The following is a 15940-nucleotide window of genomic DNA, read 5'->3' as shown; positions in this document are numbered from 1 at the left end:
TCTGGTTATCGTCTCACCGGAAGCGTGCGGCGACGGATTTCTCAATCTTGACGGGAGGCATCAGCCTTCTTCTTGCTCCGTGCCAGTGGACTCGACCCACTGGGGGGAGACCGGTCCCGGCCACGTTCTTTAGAATCCGGTCAGCCTCGTCTAGGAGAGATCTCCTGAGGACACAGCGGCAAAGGAAATGACCGTGCAACAGATGGCGACGCAGGCTGCTTCTGCTGGAGTAGGAGGCAAGCCGGACATAATTATTGAAGACGATGGATAAAATGCCAAGCAGCCAAGCAGGTCTCTCTGCGCGGAGAAGGTTAGCTATATACCATAAAGCATGCGACTGCCTATTGTCACTTGGCGAACTCTTAGTCTACATCTGTTATTCGTGCGGTGTTTTGGCCAAGGTCTTCATCAGGCTGATCCGGGATTTGCAGGTTACTTTAACAGCCCGCAAGTGTGGTAAGAAGCCGCCGATCTCGACTGGTTTGCAATGCTATAACGACCTAGATTGATGGATTGGACGGTCCTCCTAGTTGGTGCCGGCCACGGCAGATGTGGCCCCGGATACACTTTTGGCCATTCAGAACGAATCCAATGGTAGCCGCCCAGCGGTGAAGGGCACTAACCGGCGCCTGCGTTTTTATTCGGGTTTGTCCAGGAGTACCTCCTATATAACGACCAGCAAGATGTCGTCGGCGTAGACCAAGAGATAGACGTTCGCCGGTAGGACAGAATCAAGAAAAGGGTGACTGCAAGAACCGACCCTTGTGGGACGCCTGTTTCCTCGGCGGATTCTCCGGAAGTAGTGCTGCCAATTTGAACCTTAAGGTCTATTATTTTCATACTCTTTATATAAACAAAAAATAATTTGTACGGGAAAAATCTTACAGGGGGGGAGGTATGCTGGTTCAAAAAACCCAGAAAAAATGCCCCAAATACTTTCAAAATTATTTTTTTGATATGAATAATATTATGAGTGTGACAAAAATATGTTGTAGTTCAGATGCATCATCAAGTTTATTTTAAATAATTTTTTGCGAATTGCACGGATATAGGAGCATGTTAATAATAATGGATCAAATACCGTACATGTAAATCACTTTCTAGGATTCATTTATTTATTTTTTTTTTGCGAATTGGGACATGGCTTTAGGATGTTGAAGTTCTGTTCCAATGATTTAAAGAAAAGTTTGTGAACCTCACCATTTATTTACCTGTTTCCTATCTAGTATAAACATCATTTGCATTTCAAAGCTTTGCCTTGACTTTTGGCACTAAATCCTTACGCAGAATTTTACCCGTTGCCGTTCTAGGCACTTCATTAATAAATCTCACTCCACCATGAAGTTGCTTCTGCTGTGAAACATGCTCGGCAACGAATGCCTTGATCTCCTCCTCACTGACTTCTTTCCCAGGCTCTTTCACGACAAAAGCTGTGGCCAACTCACCAACTCTCTCGTCTGCTATACCTATAACCGCAGCATCCTTCACCTTGGGATGTTTCATCAGAACCGCCTCCAGCTCTGCCGGTGGAACTTGAAATCCTTTGTACTTGATCAACTCTTTTATGCGATCCACAATGAAGAAGTCCTCATCTTCATCGTAATACCCTATGTCTCCAGTATGTAACCATCCTTCACTATCAACGGCACTCTCCTTTCCAATATAGCCTTTCATTATCAGCGAGCCCTTGAACCACAGTTCCCCGCGTTGGTTGGGTCCAAGTACTTCTCCACTATCCGGATCCACCACCTTCGCCCATTGGCCCATTCGAACTTTCCCGACACATCCTGACTTATTCTCGAAGCCAGTTTGCATTAGCATCACGTACGTGGTTTCCGTCATGCCATAGCCCTGCCGGACGAAAGCGATCCCCAGCCTCTCTCGAACTTGATCCTCGATATCCTTACTCAAAGGTGCTGCCCCGCAGAACAACGTCATTAGCGATGAAAGGTCGTAGTTATCCACCATTGGATGCTTGGCTAGGAAAACCATCAACGGAGGCACCACTGACATGAGGTTGACTTTGTACTTTTGAATGCTGTTCAGAAATAGATGTGGGTCGAATTTTGCCATCAGAACGCACCGACAATTGTTGGTAACCATGTTGATCAGACCGACACTTGCCTGCACATGGAAGAGTGGAGTTACGGCGAGCGCAACCAATTGATCGGGAAGATCCAGCAGCTTGGCAGCTTCTTTAGCGTGGGCTATCGTTGTCATAATGTTGGAATGCGTGAGTTGCACTCCCTTGGGCAAACCAGTTGTTCCCGATGATAGTAAGATTAAAGCAACGTGATTCTGTTTGTCGACGGGGTCCGGCTTGAATGTGTCCGTGTCTATCGGTTGATTAATTAGATCGCTGAATGGGATTGCTTCGGGGACTCCTTTTCCAAAAACAACAATCCTATCGGCGCTTTTTAGCTTTTTGTTACAATCGATTAAAAGTTGAGAAGATTCTTGCGAGGCAAACATCACCTTCGGCCTAGTCATCTGGATAGCGTGGGTCAGTTCACCTGAAATACTGCGTGTTAATTCTTACTTTCATATCATGAATCAGTGTGCATTACCTTCGAGGTATGAAGGATTGAACTGGGCCAAAGATGCCCCTGCAAAAATAGTACCGAACATTGCAAATGCATAATCTAGGCAGTTGTGGCTAACGATAGCGACTGTGTCGGATTTGTTTATGCCTAAATTTTGCAACCCTTTTGCTACCTTTATAGATGTGTCGAGAATTTGCTGATAACTGAGCTCCGTTCCCGATGCCGGGTCGATCTATCCCAAAGCAATCATCTTGTTAATCTAAACTGCATCGATTGATGATGTAAGTCAATGTTGCTCATACTTACCAGTCCGATATTTGCCGGTCGTAGTTTAAGTTCCTTGATTATCATCTCTCCTAGAGAACCATCATGCAGAAGATTCACCGGATCGGGTCCGCCAAAAATGACCCACTTATCTTTGTCCTCGGTCGATAAGGTCATGGTTTCAAAATACACTTCGTAACCTCCGGGCCGCGTGGACTTTAGTCAATCGATAAATGTGCTAATGTTTAGAATTTATATGCGCAAGCCAGTGACGACGATGTGCTGCTTGTTTAGTTAGTATAGGCCGGTTTGGCGTACAACTCGTTTCTGATTCGATAGTTCCAGTGCCGTAAGAGAAGCGTAAGCGATGCGATCGGACTAAAATGAAAACTCTCCCTAAAAAATTAGAAATTTTCCATAAAAAAATGGGAAATTGCCATCAAAGAAATTTTTTTATTGCTCTTTATTGATTATTTTATTAAATTTTTTTAATTTTTTGTGGAAAGAAAAATAATTCTGTGGAAAATTTGGTGATTGTTTATTGCTAATATTGATTTATTTTTGGAAATTTTGTATTTTTTTCCGTGGAACATTTTGATTTTTTTTAAGGAAAATTCTACTTTTATAATTGCATTTTTTTGCTTTAAAAATTGATAATTTATTTTTGTTTTGTTGGAATTTTTTTAAATGTTTATGGAACTTTTGCATTATTTGTGGAAATTTTATATTTGTTGCTCATACTCTGATTTCTTTATTGGCAATTTCCTATTTTTATATGGAAAATTTCTAATTCTTCATGGAAATTTTATTTTGCTGCCATGTGATCGAGCGAGCACGCTCAGATGGGTTAACTATAAATTAATTTAGCTAACACGCCTCACCTTCAACGCGAATAGTATTTTATCATAGTGTTCTTAACCGGTTCTATTTACCATATTTTTTAAACTTCTATTTTTATTTTTTTATTTTATTAAAATTTAGTTTATTTGAAAAATAAGTTCGCCCATATTTAGAACATACAATTGTTTTTGCTGCTATTTCAAATCTAGTTTGTAAAGTTCAATTTCGTTTAATTGCCTATCATTTGTATTCTTAGTTGCTCTTTGACATGTAATTGAGTTTTCATTACTTTTTGCTGTGTTGATTGAACAACATGTTGACGATGCTACTTTAATTTGATGATTTTTTTATCGACGTGAAATAATTTAAGTGCTAAGCAATATAAGCGTGATGTGTGAAGCAAACTAGAGAAAGAGAATGAGAAACTATGCGCTACTCCGCTATGTTATCGACTCTAGCAACGAATATGTAATAGATTTCGATCAAATTTTCATCACTATTATGTCTTGTTGTATTGATATTTTCCAATGTCCGGTAAATCCTATGTAGCGTTATTATGTACATCTTCGTGTGATATTTTTTTCAGGTGCGAATATGCAGTATGATCGCTAATCATGTCGCGTTCACATATGTATTGTATCTATATCATGCTCTTCTTAACACATGGCATGTCGCGTCTTTGTGTGCGACTCATGACAAATTTCGCGAAGGTCGACATATCCAGCCCGTAACATCTATCGTTTTTAAAAGGTGCTGAAGGTAGGTTATTTTCAAGGCTGCTATAAACTATTTTGTGTAAATTTCTAATGTTACGGAGCGTTTACTTAAAAGAAACCCAGATTGAACCACCTTTTCTCGTGTATTATAAAAATGTATTGCGCACAGCATATTAGGGGATATATTCTTCAAATTCCATCTATTTACTAATGGACTATTCATTTATATGCATTTCTGCTGCTTTTAGAATAGTAAAATTGATTATCGATTTTTTTCACCGCACCGGGCTTTGAGAAAAAATAATGTCTTGTCAATGTCTCCGGAACGCAATGGCCAATCAAGCATATTTTCAATAGTGAAAAATAGTTTCCGGGTCTTCTTACATAAGTTTGGTTTTAAGTGATATGAATTGGTGCCAGCGAAAGTAAGTATTTTCCCAAAAACACAAAAAAAAATCAAATTGATGTATAGAGCACATGTACCACTAATAACGGAAACAAAAGCAGCAGAAAATCAAAATCGTTTCCAGCAAAAGTGGTAGGGTAAATTACTACTTGGACACACGTTCCAATTTCCGGCACACTGACTGTACAGAAAATTTATGTTTTGTATGATTTAGAAAGCTTAGAATTATGATTAAAAAATTTCAAAAAGTTTCTCATCTATCTTGCACAATCCTCAATACTAATCAACAGTTCATTTTGCATCTGATTCGTCAAATTTTAGAAATAAGAAATCATAAGGGTTGTGTACAAGACACGACCGCCCGACGTAAACTACGTGAAACAGTTTGGTGAAATGAAGAATCTAGTGCCATTATCCATGAGTATTACAAAATCACTCTTTGGATTTCCTATGAAATTTACATTTTAAAAGGAACTGATATATTTATGTAATCAAAACAAATTTATTGAATTCTCGAGTTTTGTTTAATATGAGTAGTTTAGTTTTGTTTGTTTAAATTCAATTAATTGTCTGAAACTTGATTATGCATATGTACAACATGTGATAGATTTAGTTCGGATAAGGTATTGGAGGGTAACCGCCCCTTCGGTGGGCTTTGATCCCACGACCCCAGTTCGCTAGACAGGTGCTTTCCCTACTAAGCTACGAAGGACCTCCGCCGTCCACCGCAGCTTAGCGGGTACTGATGAAACCAAATTCCCAGCACCAGATACCAGTCGATCTCTCGCAATACATTTTCAGAACTAACTCTCTCATATGTATTTTTGTACACATGTCAACCAAGTAGGATGAGTATTTAGTATTGTCCGGCTCCTCACACTTGCTTCATCAGCAACGGCGCTCAATGAAGTAGGGTTGTGTGAGGTTGTGCCAGTTTGGTCGTCAATCCCGAGTCTTTTTATGCTTATAGAAATGAAGCGATGGGCGAAAATGACCATAACTTACATTAAACTGATGTCCGTGTTGGAGATGCAGAATTAGATTGATTGGTTCTGAATTTTTACTGGGTTTGGAAAGAATTGAAATTTCCACTAGCTCAACGTTGATTCTCAAAAGTTCCAATAAAATTTGAAATTGATGGAGAGTTTCTGATGCGTTTGAGATATAAATCTCCAAAATCTATCAAAAGATAAAGGCGTTATTAACGTTCAAAATCTTACATGGTTTCGCGACGGACCCAAAAGTTGACATTTTCATTTTACACCCTGTATCAGAGCCTTCCCCTTAGACGTAGTTTAAGTCAAAATGCGATCACATTATCAGTTAACCATTTATATAAATATACTTATTTGTTTATTTGTTTATTGTTTTAGGAAAAGGGAAAAGCCCGTTTGAGTTGAACTCCTTTTGTTCTCTCTCAAATGGGCGCAAAACCTCTTCGTCTTTTCGTATCAACAGAATACAATTTCACTCCAAATGATACACAATACAATTATTTATTACAACTATTTACAATAATTAACTTAGTCTAGATCTAGTATCAACAATTTAAACTAACCTTTCTAAAAGTGTGACAGAGTGAGCAAAAACCTTTTCCGAAAAGTGTTACGACTCAAGTAAAAATCGAATTCATTTGAGCAGCGATTGAAAATTCTGCACATGCTCAAAGATGGTTCGTTGTGCCCGTAATTCGTTCGGGCACCGCGGAGGAAACAGAATGGTCTAGAACGAAGGTTTTGTTGGCTGACGTTGAAATTCAGCTGGGACAAAAGAGGAGGCGAGTCAATGTTCAGAAGTAAAAGGTCTGCTACAAATAACGCACAGGCAGTATCACGGCGGACGCTTAGTAAATCTAGCTCAATTAACCTACAGCGGTCCTCATAACTAGGCAAAATGTCAGGGTTTCTCCACGGGAGGTGACGTAGAGCGAACCGTACGAATTAACGCTGAACTGATTCAATACGGGAAATATTATTCTGATAGTAAGGTGCCCAAACTACAGATGAATATTCTAAAGTGGATCTTACTAAAGAACAATATAGAGCCTTTAAACAGTGGATATCATTAAAATTCCTTGCTATTCGAAAAATGAAACCCAGTGTACGGGAGGCCTTAGAGACTATGAAAGCAACATGTTCATTAAACGTCAGCTTAGTGTCTAATAATACACCTAGATCCTTGACAACAGTCTCTCTACGTAGTGTGGTGGATCCAATAGTATAGTCAAAAATTTAAGGAATCGCAAACAAAAATTACATAAAAATTACAAACTAGACAATTCGAATGAAAATTTGGAAAAATATTTAGACATCTGCGATCAATTAAAACTAGCAATTTATGTAGCATTTGAAGAGTATAATACGAAAACAGAAAACGAATTAAAGTCATGCCCAAAGAACTTCTTCAATTACGTAAAATCAAAATTAAAATCAGACAATTTTCCCTCATCCATGCATCTAGATGAACGCGTCGGTAATTCCTCGGAAGACATCTGTAATCTCTTTGGAGATTTCTTCCAAGAAATATACACCACCTTTTCGGAACAAGATCACGACCTTGATTTTTTTTTGTGCCTGTCCCAGAATTTGCTAGGGGTATTGGTGTTAATCAGATCATGGTAAACGATATTCTAAACGCTTTAAAAACATAGATGCATCTAAAGGCTCTGGCCCTGACGGTATTCCACCGGTATTTTTGAATAGTCTGGCTAACGAGCTGACGGCACCTTTATTTTGGCTCTTCAGATTGTCACTGGAATCCGGAAGTTTTCCCAGGGTATGGAAAAGCTCTTACCTTGTGCCCATCTTCAAATCGATCAAAAAATCGGACATTCGTAATTACCGTGGAATAGCCATTATCCCTTGCATTCCCAAACTTTTTGAATCTATTATTAATGAAAAATTATTTTCACAACTTAAAAACAGAATTACAAATAAACAGCACGGTTTTTTTTAAAGGTCGCTCAACCGCTACAAATTTAATACAATTCATTGATTATACTCTTCATGCGATGGATAATGGTAACTACGTGCAAGCTCTGTACACTGACTTTAGCAAGGCGTTTGATCGCATTGACATTCCATTGTTACTCTTCAAATTGCAAAAAATTGGAATTGAGCCAGGACTCCTTAGATGGCTTGAATCTTACCTCACAGACCGGCAACAAATAATTAATTTAATAGAAATAAATCCAATCCCATTCAAGTCACTTCAGGAGTTCCACAAGGCTCCCATCTTGGCCCTCTTTTATTTATATTGTATGTAAATGACATTTCCCTCATTCTCAAAAATATAAAGCTTTTAATTTATGCCGATGATGTTATTTATGGAAATAAAAAATGAAGGCGACATTATCATATTCCAGAATGAAATACAGATGTTTTATACATAGTGCAGAAAAACCCTATTGCAACTAAATGTAAAGAAATGCAACATTATATCATTCAGCAGAAAATGAACAACACCAAATACACAAATTGTACTAGGAAATAAAACTGTAGAAAAAGTGAAAAAGTTAGGGATTTAGGAGTGATTTTAGATTCGAAACTAACTTGTTGATCACTATAACACAATCATTCACAAAGCTAATAATAAGCTAGGCTTTATCAAGCGCTTCTGTTTCAACTTTCAGGATCCCTACACAATCAAAACACTATATATTTCATAAGTACGATCCATACTGGAGTATTGTAGCATTGTATGGTCGCCTTACTTAACCTCACATGAAGAAAGAATAGAATCAGTACAAAAACAATTTCTACTATACGCTCTTCGTAAATTAGGTTGGACGTCATTTCCTCTTCCATCTTATGAATCACGTTGCATGCTTATAAACATACAAACATTGAAACAGCGTCGAGAGTTTGCAACGGTTTCATTTGTTAACGATATAGTATCTCAACGTGTTGACTCAACTGAAATTTTGCCGAAATTAAATTTTTACATACCTTCTCGGCTACTTCGACATAGGACTTTATTTTTCACTAACCACCGCCGAACAAATTACGCCAAATTTGGACCTCTTAACCGAATGATGGCTGTTTATAATCAACACTGCGAAGCTATTGACTTAACAATGTCTCGGCATAACATTAAACAATATTTTCAAAACACGAACATAAGGAATTCAACAATTTAAATTCATAATTACAAACAACTTTAGCAAAAAAAATATTTTTTTAATGTTTTTTATTGTATTTCATAATCTACTATAGCATTACGAAAGAAAAAAAACATGTATATGTATTTGTACTAGTCTACGTCGGTTGACGAAATAAATAAATAAATAAATAAATAAATAAAGGCAATTGCTGAATGTATACGAGAAAACGAAATGAAGGAGCATTTATCTAGATTGAGAACCATACAATTCAGCTGACACCAGTCAGTGAAGAGATCCAACTGTGATTGCAAAAATAGTGTATCTTGTACACCGTTTACGATCCAAAATAATTTGAAGTCGTCGGCAAATGATAGTTTAAAGTACTTGAGAAGCAAGTTAATGTCGTTCAGGTAAACTATAAAAATTAAAGGATCAAGATGGCTGCCCTGGGGAACTTCTGAAGTCACAGGAAAAAACGAAGAAACACAGTCGCCAATTTTTATCGCCATTTTACGGTTTCCCAAATAAGAACTGAGCCAACAGAGAATGGAGCCAGAGAATCCAAGTCGTTCAAATTTGGCGACAGCGATGTGATGATTGATTTTGTCAAAAGCTGATGAGAAGTCAGTATATATTGAGAATAGTTGAAGGTATACCATCCGGGCCCGAACTAGTAGATGATTTTAGCGACGAGCAGCATTCATCGACGTATTCTGCCGTGACTAAAGAATGTTGACCGACTGGAGGACGGAGGGGTACGCTGGCAGCAGCTTGCTGTACTAGTTGCTCAGTAAGAAGTACTAGTTGTTGATTAGAACAATACACCGGAGAATTGCTTTAGCAAAGGTCACATATTCCCTTCGTGGATGTTTGTTCTATGAGTCCATTCGTCATGACTGTTGGAAGGCCAGATTCTTTTCGCTGTTTGTTCCCATAGTTCCAAAATCCTTTTGGGTTGCGACCTCGCTTGTGATTCCGATTGTCATCGCCATGCGATTATAGTTTGTACTTTTGAGATGCTATTTGTACGTCTGAGATGCTACAGACACCAACTTTATGATTGAATTTTCTGTTGTGTTTAGCACTTTGTACAAATTTACAAATAAGAGCAACCAAACGAATGCCCGAAGCTCGCGAGAAAATTTTACTTGTTGTTGACAATGACAACAGGATGATTTCCCACAAAAGAACAGTTGCGTCCAATTATTCATTTTCAAACGAATTTACTCTCAGTCAAACCCACTTCCTCTCATGTAAAATATATAGTAGACCTCTTCATGTTTTCAAAAAGTATCAAAAATTCAACCGGTCAGCCAAGAATCACAATTCTTATGCTAAAATAAGTCTCCTGTCAAATTTTCAGCTAATTCGGATAAAATTTCGAGGTGGCTCAAGTCGATTTAGTGTTTTTGGGCTATTTTCAATTTTGGAAAAAATCTAACAAGAGATATAAACGTCGAAAACTATCGCAACAACCTCTATACGGAAGCTTTTGGTGTGCTCTACAAGTCTTGTGAACATTGCGATTCGTTCCGTTCACGTTTTGTCCATGTTAAAGTGATTTTCAAGCTTTTAAGTGCATAAAAATACTGTTTCCCCCAAAAGTCGTTGTTCTACAAAATTCTTGAGTTTATGACAAATGATTGTTAATTTATTATATTATAGTTTCTCTTTTTTTCCCTGGAAATTTGAGTAATATAATTGCCCATGTGCAATTTACCGTTAAATTCTTAAAAATCAGAAACTGAACAATTGTCATAAATTTGCACGCTGAGATTTCTTCAAACAAGTTGTTTCAACAAAGAAGCTTCGATTTCACTTGTTACTACAATGCACTCAATGTTAAAAGCATGCAGACATATGATGAATTTAACAAAATTTGGAAGTCGTTTGTTGTAAGCATCAAATATCATATGATTTAATTTATGTTTTGTTCGAACAACTTGCTTGAAGAAATCCTAGCGTGCAAATTTATTACAAATGTTCAGCTTCTGATTTTTAAGAATTTAACGGTAAATCGCACATAGGCAATTATATTACTCAAATTTCCAGGGAAAAAAGAGGAATAATAATATAATAAATTAGCAATAATTTGTCATAAACTCAAGAATTTTGTAGAACAATGACTTTTGGGGGAAACAGTATTTTTATGCACTTAAAAGCTTGAAAATCACTTTAACATGGACAAAACGTGAACGGAACGAATCGCAATGTTCACAAGACTTGTAGAGCACATCATAACCTTCCGTATAGAGGTTGTTGCGATAGTTTTCGACGTTTATATCTCTTGTTAGATTTTTTCCAAAATTGAAAAAAGCCCAAAAACACTAAATCGACTTGAGCCACCTCGAAATTTTATCCGAATTAGCTGAAAATTTGACAGGAGACTTATTTTAGCATAAGAATTGTGATGCTGGGCTGACCGATTGAATTTTTGATACTTTTTGAAATCATGAAGAGGTCTAATATATAGTCCTTAAAAGAACCTTTTGATCTTCGACCATGCGGCCTAACAGCAGCCAACCAAGAGTCCTAGTCTTGCGAGAAAATTGCACTCGAGTGCTGCTGACGCCGATGACCACAAGCTGATTTTCATCATGTTGGCTCCTCTCCCGCAACCATCCCGTTGGGAACGCTACCCACGCCACCGGTGGTAACGAATTTCCTGCAGCAAGAACGCCGACGACCACCACCGATGCTGATGGCTCGCCGCTGGGGCCGCCCTTCACGAAATCTCGACAAAATGACGCGCACCGATGCCGATGCTGGGACCGCTCTACACCCTCCGCGATATTTCGAAAGAAATGGCTCGCGTGCGTGGGAAAGCAGCTTCCATGTAATTAATAATTCAAAACCTGTCGCCACGCCCCTTTGAAGAGTGTTAAGGTTGCAAATAATATTTGCACTCATACCGATAACAAAGAGGAGGTACTAATGGGCTTACTTCATTGATTACAAGAAAGGTGCTTGCCCGCGCGCGCGAGCTATTGTGTTCGAGATGTCGCAAAGAGCGACCCTAGAGATGTCGTAAAATCTCGATTAAAATAATCGATTACTCTCGATTCTTGACGATTATTGACACGATTCATCGTTGAGTAGTAATCGATTCAAAATTAATCGATTATCACAACGATGAATCGATTAATCGAAGTAATCGACATCTAAGCGTTGACGTAAAATCCCGATTAATCGATTAGTAACTAATCGATTACTCTTGATTCTTGTCGATTATTGAATTGATTAATCGTTGGGAAGTAATCGATTCAAAATTAATCGATTATCGCAACGATTAATCGATTAATCGAAGTAATCGATTAATTTGCGATATCGGCGATGGTCGTCGGCGAACTGCTGCAACGTCAACAATAGACAGAATCTTACCTAGAAAACTCCACGTTTCGCCGATGACAGCCGAAGCAACAATTTACCGCTGAAACGCCTTCCATCCATGCCAATTAAAAGTCTTCCTCCGAAGCGCGCTTATGATTCCACTACCAACGGCATCGTTACGACTAGACAGTCTGCCGTCGCCAAGGGATTGTGGACAGATTTCATTTCGGAACAACTTCCTCTAGCACAAATGGCGATTTTCTAAAGAACCGATTTATCTTCAATAATGTGTATTTATAATCACTCATAGCGACAAAACCAAAGTCAAAATCTTGCGTAAAAACTTCACTTTCTCCAGGACAGGTAAATCGGCAGAGTGAAAAAAAAAATCTGTTGCAACCACCAATACTGACGCTATAGAATTTTCTTCAGTCATCATAATGCGATTAAATTTATTCCATCGTCTCCCTCCGACACGTGCTTGGGGTCCTACTACCGACGGCAGGTTTGTGCAGTTGACAAGCGATTATGTTTTGCGCTTTGAATTAAGTGCATCTTGAAAGAAAAAAAATCAACTTAACCTTCCTCCCAAACATAATGGTGGTCCTGAAAAGAACCGATTCATTTTCACTTATGTGCCACGACCGCCACCACCACATAAAACAAAAAATTTCATCCGCATCATCACTCATTACCGGCCCGTACATTACTGCAATCTGATGTCCGTGTTGGGGATTTATGAACGGGATTGATAATTTCTGAATTTTTCACCCGGTTTGGAAAGAAATAACATTTTCAATAGTTTAACGTTGATAATCAATAGTATCAATAGAATTGGAAAATTGCTGGAGAGGTTCCGAATTGATTGATAAGCATATGTCGAAAATCCATCGAAAGATAAAGACGCTATTAGCGTTTGAAATCTATCCTAATTTCGCGACGGTCTCGAATTTGGAAATTTCCGTTTTACACCCTGTATCTGAGTCTTCCCCTTAGACGTAGTTTACGTCAGAAGGTGTGAGTTTTAAGAGGACAACAAGACTGATTATTTATTTATTTATTCAGACTAAGGCCGAAGTGGCCTGTGCGGTATATAAGAGTCTTCTCCATTCGGCTCGGTCCATGGCTACACGTCGCCAACCACGCAGTCTACGGAGGGTCCGCAAGTCATCTTCCACCTAATCGATCCACCTTGCCCGCTGCGCACCTCGCCTTCTTGTGCCCGTCGGATCGTTGTCGAGAACCATTTTCACCGGGTTACTGTTCGACATTCTGGCTACGTGCCCGGCCCACCGCAGTCGTCCGATTTTCGCGGTGTGAACGATGGATGGTTCTCCCAACAGCTGATGCAACTCGTGGTTCATTCGCCTCCTCCACGTACCGTCCGCCATCTGCACCCCACCATGGATGGTACGCAGCACTTTCCTTTCGTAAACTCCAAGTGCGCGTTGGTCCTCCACGAGCATCGTCCAGGTCTCGTGTCCGTAGAGGACTACCGGTCTAATGAGCGTTTTGACTGATAAGCGAATATCAAGAACTCTAAATTCGTGAAGAGGGTGCCAATTACAGAGTGATTACCTTTCTGAGTTAGGCGTACAAAGCTCTGTCGCGTATTCTGTTTAATAGACTGAGACCGCTTGAGAAGTCCTTCGTCGGCGAATACCAGGCAGAAGAAAATATTGTGAATCGTATAAAAGACGGTAGACGTCAGTGGGCTGATCACTTAGTGCGAATGTCGGAAGAAACAATAGCGAAAACAATATTTAACAGAGAACCGGATAGAGGCCGGCGACTTCATGGAAGGCCACGAACACGCTGGCTGCACGCGGTGGAATCGGACCTGAGGACGAGGAAACGTTCGAGGAAACTGAAGGAACATCGCCTAAGACCGACGATTATGGAGTTCTACAATACGCCAGACATATGTGTAATACACATTGTGTATTGACGCTGTAGCCAACCAGGAAGGTAGATTCGTGATACAGATTGCCATTCGCTTTCTGTGTCGGAGTAACCTATCACAGCTCTTCGAGTTCTACATTATAAACGTTTGGTCCACGTGTTCGCTGGATTCGGCACAGTTAAAAACGAAGAATGCCGAAGAATTCGCCGGTATATCCCCGCAAGTAATTGCTGGAATAATTGAAAATCACTACTGACTGAGACTGACTAGACTGAGCGAAGAGGACCGGGGCAAGCAAGAGCTTCTACCTAACAGTGATCGAGTGCTGAAATTGCAAACCACTCGATAATGATGGTAAAGGAGAGTCAAAGTGAAAAAGTAATGGAATCGCGCCGCAATTGGCCAAACGTAGCATTCAGAGTTGCAAAACTGATCACGATAACAGATGTAAACACCTAGTTAGTGTAAAATTATCCGTGGGCATTCATCTAAAATACTCTTCATTGAACTATACCCTTTGGAACAGGTTGCGATTTGATCAGAGTGCCTGTTTTATCGTGTTTCAGCTCAGTAAGCAGATTGATCGTGCGGTCCGATTTTATATTGTTTTGTTCTGTGCGACTGTGCGATTGAATGTGTTTTGTATAGGGCACTGCACGGACTGCTTTGTCTCTTTCTCGCTGCAAAGAAATTAGAAAACAACAAGGCCAGTCAATGTCAAATTTTATGAAGAATGAAAGAGAAAGAGATTTTTACGTGCAGTGCCATTTATGACGCGAATCATTTGCAAGATCCGGGTTACTTGGTTCTGCTTTGGACGGTTCGTAAGTAAATTAATGAATGTATTCTTAAAACTTTTCCGCATATACTTTTATTGACAAACGCTCAATATTGTCGAATAGATCTCCTTATTTTTTAACCTTTCCCACTAACACAAACTTTCTTTCCCGAAACATCTATGAAGATAGTATGGGTTCCCTGCATCTTCATTAGTAGATGTTGCACTAACATTCCTTCCCTTCCTTCCGTGATTATAAGGACGCGGTCAGGTATACAACTGCTACTGTATAGGAAAAGGTACTAATCCCAAGTACCAATTTGCGACAATATACAGTAGTAGATTGCTTAATTAAGCATTGTATAGCCATCCACGATTTGTACAATCACATAAGCTATGCTAAGAACTTTACTGATTTCATCATGCTTTCGGGTGCCATTCGATTATACATATATGTATTACGGAGTTTCAATGACTAACATGAAAAGTAAAACGTATGTCCTTTTTATGGGCTGATGATCCGATGTATACAGCTCATTAGATCTAACGATATCTGCACATCATTAAAAAAAATATATGTCTTGTTTCTTGTTGCCATCATCAGATTTTTCTGTGCCACCTTCATACTATCTCAATGAATTGAATAAGAGGAAAATTGTGCAAAGTGCCTCTTGGGGCATGGAAATTAATTTAACAGATGTGTCAATGGTTTCCGAGTAAACGAAACAACAAAAGAACAGCAGAATACATTTTGGGCATGTTCATTTTTGATTTAGCTTGCCAGGATTTCAAACGCATATTAGTGCTAGGACCTTTGTAATTTTTGGGCTTTATTTTGGGTCATGATTATGAAAACTTTAATTCGATTGAATACAACTATGGGGAAATAGTTGTCTGTTCACATAAAAACCAACAAGCATAAAGTCGAGGAAGACAAAATCATTCGCAGGTTCGTTTAGTTTGTAGACCTGGTTATTATCTTATTGGTTACATGTCGTTCAAACCAAAATGAATAGAACAAGCAAATTGTATTCACAGCAACCACTGGAAGATCGTTC

The 15940-nt window shown here is 39.0% G+C and overlaps 2 protein-coding genes across 3 annotated transcripts in view; both read right to left on the bottom strand.

Moving 5' to 3' along the window:
- The window catches only part of LOC134204984 (uncharacterized), a 69435-nt gene that overhangs the window by 27057 nt on the left and 26438 nt on the right, over positions 1 to 15940 (bottom strand). The gene's annotated exons all lie outside the window — the stretch shown is intronic.
- Positions 1135 to 3149, bottom strand: LOC134205685 (uncharacterized). Its single transcript, XM_062681204.1, has 3 exons — positions 2850 to 3149; positions 2568 to 2775; positions 1135 to 2513 (listed from the first exon to the last, which is right to left on the bottom strand). The coding sequence occupies exons 1-3, from the start codon at positions 2982 to 2984 to the stop codon at positions 1246 to 1248; spliced, it is 1611 nt and encodes a 536-aa protein (XP_062537188.1). The 5' UTR covers positions 2985 to 3149; the 3' UTR covers positions 1135 to 1245.

Source organism: Armigeres subalbatus, chromosome 1, assembly GCF_024139115.2.
Source record: "Armigeres subalbatus isolate Guangzhou_Male chromosome 1, GZ_Asu_2, whole genome shotgun sequence".
NCBI lineage: Eukaryota > Metazoa > Arthropoda > Insecta > Diptera > Culicidae > Armigeres > Armigeres subalbatus.
Note: the sequence above shows the minus strand (reverse complement) of the source record. Positions and strands in the feature narration are given on the sequence as shown.